The sequence below is a fragment of the Sinocyclocheilus anshuiensis genome, unplaced genomic scaffold, assembly GCF_001515605.1.
Source record: "Sinocyclocheilus anshuiensis isolate Anshui unplaced genomic scaffold, SAMN03320099.WGS_v1.1 scaffold767, whole genome shotgun sequence".
Classification (NCBI taxonomy): Eukaryota; Metazoa; Chordata; class Actinopteri; order Cypriniformes; family Cyprinidae; genus Sinocyclocheilus; species Sinocyclocheilus anshuiensis.
Genome location: NW_015551124.1, coordinates 1,240,327 through 1,249,021, shown reverse-complemented (window position 1 = coordinate 1,249,021; position 8,695 = coordinate 1,240,327). Strand labels below are relative to the sequence as shown.

Genomic DNA, 8,695 nt, shown 5'->3' with positions numbered 1-8,695 from the left:
CGATATTTTCTATCCCCTAACCCTAAACCTACCCCTTACAGAAAACCTGTTTGCATTGTTACACTTTCAGATAAACCATTTACTATTTTTAATAATTGTATTCCCCTCGTGGGGACCACAGGCCGGTGCCCACAATGTCAAAAATTTCAGGTTTTACTATACTTGTAGCATGTAGCATAAACACACACACACACACACACACACACACACATATATATATTCTCAGTATTAGTCATCAAATTAAAAATCCTAATAAATTGAAACCTGGAAGCTTTACCTTCATAATACAGCACTAATGGGCTAAACCCCAGATGGCATTTATATCTAGCAACCCCCCTGGAAAATGGTACTCATTTAAGGCAGTTAATGAGAGCCAACCAATCTACATTTCTCATAATTTTACTTGGTAGCACCGGAATGATAAAATACATAATGAAAGCATCAATTACACAACTAATGCACCTCCTAAGCTGTCTTGTTTCACAAGCTCTATAAAAGCTTTTTGTCTTTGTCTGGAAGTGAAAAAAGAAGAAAAAAGAAATACAAATCTGTGTTCATTTTATTACAACCAAAATGATGCACATAGGAACGTCCCAGGAGGCTGTGACGGCAGCACATGTGTGATTGTGAAATCAGCATTAGGAGAAGTGTTGCTATGCGGTTGCTAGGTTATTCTGAGTGTTTTAGAGTGTTGCTATGCAGTTGCCAGGTTATTCTGAGTGTTTCAGAGTGTTTCTATGTGGTTTATATGTTGTTCTGAGTGTTTTAGAGTGTTGCTATGTTATTCTGAGTGTTTTAGAGTGTTGCTATGTAGTTGCCAGGTTATTCTGAGTGTTTCAGAGTGTTTCTATGTGGTTGCTATGTTGTTTTAAGTGTTTTACAGTGTTGCTATGCGGTTGCTAGGTTATTCTGAGTGTTTTAGAGTGTTTATATGTGGTTGCTAGGTTATTCTGAGTGTTTTACAGTGTTGCTATTTAGTTGCCAGGTTTTTCTGAGTGTTTCAGAGTGTTTCTATGTGGTTGCTATGTTGTTCTGAGTGTTTTACAGTGTTGCTATGCTGTTGCTAGGTTATTCTGAGTGTTTTAGAGTGTTGCTATGCAGTTGCCAGGTTATTCTGAGTGTTTCAGAGTGTTTCTATGTGGTTGCTATGTTGTTCTGAGTGTTTTAGAGTGTTGCTATGCGGTTGCTAGGTTATTCTGAGTGTTTTAGAGTGTTGCTATGCAGTTGCCAGGTTATTATGAGTGTTTCAGAGTGTTTATATGTGGTTGCTATGTTGTTCTGAGTGTTTTAGATTGTTGCTATGTGATTTCTATGTTGTTCTCAGTGTTTTAGGGTGTTGCTATGCGGTTGCTAGGTTATTCTGAGTGTTTTAGAGTGTTGCTATGCAGTTGCCAGGTTATTCTGATGTTTCAGAGTGTTTCTATGTGGTTTCTAGGTTGTTTTTTGAGTGTTGTAAAGCATTGCTATATGGTTGCTAGTTTTTTTTCTGAATGGTTTTTAGAGTATTATTATGTGTTTGCTAGGTTTTTCGGAGTTCTTTAGAGTATTGATATGTGGTTTCTAGGGTGTCTCACATGATTTGGGGAATCATTCATGTCTGGAGCACAAACGCTGCTAGACGATGCACAAAATGACCTTTAATACTTAGTGTTAGCGGTTTCATCACATCACAGGAGCTCTAGTACCAGATCATGACTGATTAAATACTGTATAGGCAGGAGGCCTTTGTCTTTCCTCGGAGCGCGAGCACAGATCCGTTCAGAGGTGACTGTGGTTGATATGAGTGTAAGACGGTGTCGTGGGTCCGGTCCGGTTTACTCTCCCAGTATGGGACATGATTGACACCTGATCAATGCAGATCAACTGACTACACAGAGCAGCAGAGTGCTGATGGCTAATCAATACCTGAGAGAGTCCTGGCTCACAGCCAGCAGGAACAGTGCAGGACGGTGACGCTGTTTGGCTCACTGAAATGCTCAGTATGGCCGAAAACAAACAAGAATTCATTCAAAAATAATCATAATAAATAATAATAATAATAATTGTCTAATTGAAATGCTTAGGCCAAAATCAAATGAATTCATTAAAAATTAAAATAAGCGAATAATAATAATAATAATAATAATAATTTGCTAATTTAAATGCTTTGTATGGCCAAAATCAAACAAGAAAAAAATAAAATAAAATAAAAACAGGCTAACTGAAACACTTAATCAAACAAGAATTCATAAAAAAAATGATAATAATAATAACAATAGGCTAATTGAAAGTCTTAGTATGACCGAAATCAAAGAATTTCATAAGAAATTAAAATAAACAGACAATAATAATAGGCTAATTTAAATGCTCAGTATGGCCGAAATCAAACCGAAATTCATAATAAAAATAATAATAATCATATTTTATATTTTATACCATTAAAACATGATCACTGTGATCGTTGTGTGATAAGGCATTAAAACCCTTCATGCCAATCATGTTTTGATTAGAAACATTAATTTGCTTTTTCTAGATGTTTGCTAAGAGATTTACACTATGTGTACTATGTGGATGATTTCTGAATTTCGTTCATTGTATGGCAAGAAACACACTCTCTGACGGCCGATGAATTGTCTTTGTGATGAAGTTCAGGCTCTGCTGGAGTTCTGACAGTGTAATTTAGGTCTCACAGTGTGACTCTTAAAACACCTCATCAAGATTGTCAATCATAAGCTACACTGTACAGTCATAATGTACCTCAGTGTTGTTTTGTTCTTTCTTCTTCTTGATTTGATCGTGTTGCTCCACCAGCAGAGCCCTGAGCTCCGACTTCAGCTTCTGCTTGAGTTCATTCATCTGGTCACCCGGATCATCTCCAGACCTGGACAATCACATGGAAACAAGAGATCAGCACACAACACACATCTCAGGGACATAAACATGAAACATTAAAGTTCAACAGACGTGTTTCCCGGCTCGAAAGAGCTCAAAAATAGATGCACACTGGACTTCTTTACTAGACTTCCTAGGTCAACCTGTTTCACATTAAGACCACCACTAATCTAGGACAGAACCAGCCGATCACGAGGATGCATAGTGTTAACTAAAACCAAACCTGTTAAAAATACTTTTCTTTCATTGAAATAAAGCTCAAATGGAAAGTCAATCTTAGATGAAAAACCTAAACTTAAATTAATATTAGAAATGCCGCCTTGGCAACTAAAATGAAATATAATAAGTTTAAGTACTAAAATTATGACAAAAATAAATATTAAAAAATCAAAAACGAATAAAAATGACACATGTACATAACAAAATTACTAAAACTTAAACTAAAATAGAACATATTAGATATATTATCTGAGAAAGTCTTATCTTATGTAGTTTTGCTTCTCAGTAGTTATCAGCTAAAACAAATACAAATTAAAACTAAATAGTACTTTAAAAATAAAAATGACAAAAGCAAATAACAAAATGACTAAAAATGAAACTAACTTTTAAAAATATATGAAAGTTGGAAAATATAAAAATAAAAGCTCATTCAAAATACTACACTAGTATAAACTAACATTGCCTATAAGCATTTACTTCTTCTTCTTCAAGGCTCTGAACTGGTCGCTGTATTTCTGAATCAGTTCTTCTCGTTTCTTCTGAAACTTCTTCTCCGTGTCTTTCAGCTCTTTCTCCTGTTTCTTGGCGACTTTCAGGAAGTTCTTGTGCTGCTGCAGTTCTTCACAGGTCACAGTGGTGATATCTGAAAAACAGCTCCATCAATCAAACTCAATTCTCTTTACTGCAGAGTTTGTTGGTTTGTTAACACCACAGAAGTTTCTATTTTCATAACAAAAAACAATACTTATTATTGTAATGTTTCTAAAATGTAAGATATTGACCCATTTTCTTAGACATTTTACACACACTCTCTCTCTCACACACACACACACACACACACTCATGTTGTGTTTCCATTATACAGTATATATACACACACACTCACACATATACACTGTACATGTGTGTGTGTGTGTGTGTGTGTGTGTGTAAGTATAAATATGTGTATTTAAAAAATATATTGTTAAAAAGTATAAATAATTTTTTTAAAACCTTTTTAAGAGTATTAACAGAATAAAGCAATTTTATTAAAGGACTAGAAATACTACAAATTATAAAATGAAGTAATTTTTGACTATTATAAAACTAGGCTAAAATTTATATTGAAATGAATATTTTGTAATGTTTTGATGATAGTTGTGGATGAGTTGTAGTGATGGCTGTATTTTGGTGGTAACTATTCAAACTAATGTAACAACTAACTTAGTGAGTCAGTGTATCATGTGACAGACGCAGGTCACCTGATGGATCAGATGGGGTTTCCTCACTGGATTCTTTGGTCTCCGTGACAACAGCATCTGCAGCAGCTTCTGGGTTTTCTTCTGATTTTGGTTCAGGGTCTGGTTCAGTTTTTTCCTCTGGTTTGGGTTCGGGTTCTGGCTCTGTCTCTGGTTTTTCTTCTGGTTCGGGTTCTGGCTCTGGTTTTTCCTCTGGTTTGGGCTCTGGTTCTGGTCTTTCCTCTGGTTTGGGCTCAGGTTCTGGTTTTTCCTCTGGTTTGGGCTCTGGTTCTGGTTTTTCCTCTGGTTTGGGCTCAGGTTCAGGTTCTGGCGCTGGAGTCTGTTCTGCCGGAGGTGCAGCGTCGCCCTCTGCTGGAGTCACTGCAGCTTCAGCTTCAGCCTCTGATGATGCTGGAGCTTCTTCTGCGGCCTTCGGTTCTTATTATATGATAGAGTCATAGACAGATAGACAAGCATAAATTCTCATCCATTTCACTTCAATAAATACCACAAATCAATACAGTAATGGTATCAGATACAATTACCATGATACTTTAATATGTTTGGTACCAAATTCATATATAATTTATGTCACTTTTTTAATATAGTGCTTTATATAACTCAGATTTTTTTAAAGCAGTCAAATTGTTAATGGAGTAAAATGCATCAATTATGAAACCAATTCAACAAATTTGAAAGTCTTTAGTTTTAGGTGTAGTTCTACAGAAAACAATAGTGTTGTTATTTAGCTCAATTAAAATAAATAAATAAATTAATAATAATAATAATGACAAAAACACATAAAAGTTCTAAAAATAAAAATGGCAATATCAGATAAAATTATTAAAAACTAAAACTGAAAAGTGCACATATAAAATTAAAGCTAATTTAAAATATTCAATAAAAAAATAATAAAAAATACGTAGATATTAAAAGAATACTAAAACTGACAAAAAACGAAATGAAATAAAATAAGTTTAAGTACAAAACATTACTAACATTAAATTTAAAATAAATTAAAATCAAAACAGAAACCATAAAAAATATTTAGATTCATAACATTTATTTATTATATATATATATATATATATATATTTTTTATTAAAAGTTATGTTCTCACCCACTCAAATTGATAATTAGTTTATATTTATTAGTAGAGTCAGGTATTTCATAGAGTACTATGATGGATTTGTTAGAAAACACAGCATATCAGTGTTTCTGTAAGTGTGTGTTATTTACCTGCGGCAGGTGTCTGGGCTCCGTCAGCCAGAGGTAACTCATATTCACACACGTATGTTAAACTCTGAAGACGAGAGTACAGTGAGATCTGTGTGAGACCTGCTTTTTCATCTTTTAGCATTTATAAAAGCTGAAGATTACATGGTTAAGCAAGGGACAATGCAGAGACAGACAGAGTGATCAGGAGCCTGACAATAAGCACAGGACAACTGTGTTCATTTTTCAATAACGACTGAATGATTGTACACTATCACACTTTTTACATGGCTACTTAACAAATAAGTTCATCCATGTTCATGAAATATTAGATTTGAATTATTACAAGAGATATAAAAACTAGCACAGTTATGAAGGAAATCAATTATCTCAGTTAATAGTCAATTATGCAGTTTAGAGGTTGCTATCAGTATTATTTTAATATCATTGAGGTACAATTAATATAGTTTATTATTATTATTGCTTTTTTATTTTCTTTTTTGATAAAGTTTAAGTAATTTGTGTTTTTATCATTTTTATTACTTTTTCTTTAAATGTCTAAACGTTTTTATTTTTGCATAATTTATTCATTTTTAGTTTTAGTTATTTTAATATTTTATAAAGTTAAACTAAAAGAAAATTAGAAATGCTGCAACTATTTAAAATAAAATAAGTTCTTTTTTTTTTGTTTTTTTACTATAATAACCCTGGTTGTCATCAGTGTTACTTTAGTATCATAAGATTTTATTATAGTTCTTATTACTTTAAATTAGTTTTTATTTTTATATTTTAGTTTTTGTATTTTTTGTATGTTTTTATCATTTGTATTAATTATGTTTAAATGTCTACATACGTTTTATACATTTCATTTCCATTTTAGTTATTTTTAACTTAAAATAAATATAAATGAGAAATGTTGCCTTGGCAACTAGCTGACATAAAATACTTTTAAGGTTTTCATATTTTATTTTATTTCAGCTAATGTTTATTTAAAAGTTTATTAAAAAGTTTTTTGTTTGTTTTAATTTTAGCTAACTATAATAACCGTGGCTATTTTGGTATCCTTGAGATCTTCTTATACTATTATTTTGAATGAGTTTTTATTTCATATTTTCTGTTTTCACTTTCAATTTAATTACATTTTTAGTAATTTTGTAGTGTGTTTTTGTGATTTTTATTAGGTTTTATTTTCTTTAAATGTCTATATAATTTTTATTCATTTTATTTTGTTTTTTATTATTTTAGTACATCAAGTTAAACTACATGAAATAAGAAATGTTGCCTTGGCATCAAGCTAAAATAAAATAAGTTTTCTGTATTTTGTTTCAGTTGACTTTTACTTTTTTCTTATGGTTTTAGTTTTAGTTAATTATAATAATGTAAAATATGCATCAGCATCTATTACTATCTGTGCATTTAATTCTACCTCAGTCTTCGGTGGCTTTGAAGTCTTCACAGGATTGAAAAGTGCATCTGAGAAATCTAGCAGAAACACGATCATCGAGAGGTTATTTGATGTGGCGTTCAATGAAAGCATGTTAGTGTAGGTTTGTAGGTCAGTACCGGCGAATGCAGCGGGGATGTAGTCCTTCACCTCGATGTGAACGAACAGAGACGGCAGCGTGAGCGGCATGTTGCCCTCGTTGCGCAGACAGATGTGCTGGAAACCTGCAAACCATCACAGCATTTGACAAACTTGTTTTGTTCCACCAAAAAATCCTCATATGTGACCCTGGACCACAAAACCAGTCATAAGGGTCCATTTTTTTTTTAAATTAAAGGGATAGTTCACCCAAAAATGAAAGTCTGTCATTGATTACTCACCCTCATGTCGTTCTAAACCCATAAGACCTTCGTTCATCTTCGGAGCACAAATTAAGATTTTTTGATGGAATCCAAGAGCTTTCTGAACCTCCCATAGACGGCAATGTAATTAACACGATCAACGTCCAGAAACGTAGCAAGGACATTGGTAAAATATTGACGAATTGTTGAATAAAGTCGTTTTTTTTTTTTCTTTTGTGCACAAAAAGTATTCTCGTAGCTTCGTAAAATTACGGTTGAGCCCCTGATGTCACATGGATTATTTTACCGATCTCGTTGCTACGTTTCTGAGCCTTGATCGTGTTAATTACATTGCAGTCTATGGGAGGGTCAGAGAGCTGTCAGAATGCATCAAAAATATCTTAATTTGTGTTCTGAAGATGAACAAAGGTCTTACGGGTTTGGAACGACATGAGGGTGAGCAATCAATGGCAGAATTTTCATTTTTGGGTGAACTAAAGCTAAATAAATAAGCTTTCCATTGATGCATGGTTTGTTAGGATAGGACAATATTTGAAAATCTGGAATCTGAGTGTGCAAAAAAATCTAAATATTGAGAAAATCACCTTTAAAGTTATCCAAATGAAGTTCTTAGCAATGCATATTACTAATCAAAAATTAAGTTTTGATATATTTATGGTAGGAAATTTACAAAACATCTTCATGGAACATGATCTTTACTTAACATCCTAATGATTTTTGGCATAAAAGAAAAATGTATAATTTTGACCCATACAATGTATTGTTGGCTATTGCTACAAATATACCCCAGCGACTTAAGACTGCTTTTGTGCTGCAGGGTCACACATGTGCTGGTCTCACCTGTTTGCAGAGCGTCCAGAGGGATGATTCGGTGACCCAAGAACTTGCCGCCCTCCTCCTGAACCACAAGTCTGAGGTAAGCCATCTCCGGCAGCAAGATCTGCTCAACATTACACAGACGTCAGCCTCGGAGCAGCTCAAACACACCTGAGTCATGAATGATACGAGAGCCGTGGGATCTGACCTTCTCGAAGACGAAAGGCTCCTCGTTCCACTCGGGGTTGATGGCGTTGGGCGTCGTGCTCATTTTGGTGCGGTATTTGCGTTTGGGGTCTTTGGGCAAACCGATGAGCTCGACCTCCACTCCGGTTTTCACGTGCTTATCCGACAGGAACTGACCGGAGTAAATCTGAACACAGGATACAGTTCACACTCACATTTACAAGTCAAGAAAGAGGAGAGCAAAATTCACTGATAGCAAAAAGATGGCACATAATGAATTGGAAATGTATGTTCTTAATATGTGTGTAAATTATTAAGATAAATTAAACAATATATATATATATATATATAACTAAAAAATAAAA

At 33.8% G+C, this 8,695-nt stretch overlaps 1 protein-coding gene across 1 annotated transcript in view; it reads right to left on the bottom strand.

Moving 5' to 3' along the window:
- The window catches only part of LOC107663134 (1-phosphatidylinositol 4,5-bisphosphate phosphodiesterase beta-2-like), a 39,498-nt gene that overhangs the window by 11,145 nt on the left and 19,658 nt on the right, over positions 1 to 8,695 (bottom strand). The window contains 8 exon segments of the mRNA XM_016453293.1: positions 2,737 to 2,860; positions 3,568 to 3,733; positions 4,332 to 4,745; positions 5,547 to 5,610; positions 6,949 to 7,004; positions 7,086 to 7,190; positions 8,169 to 8,268; positions 8,353 to 8,517. Coding sequence (XP_016308779.1) covers positions 2,737 to 2,860; positions 3,568 to 3,733; positions 4,332 to 4,745; positions 5,547 to 5,610; positions 6,949 to 7,004; positions 7,086 to 7,190; positions 8,169 to 8,268; positions 8,353 to 8,517 — 1,194 coding nt within the window.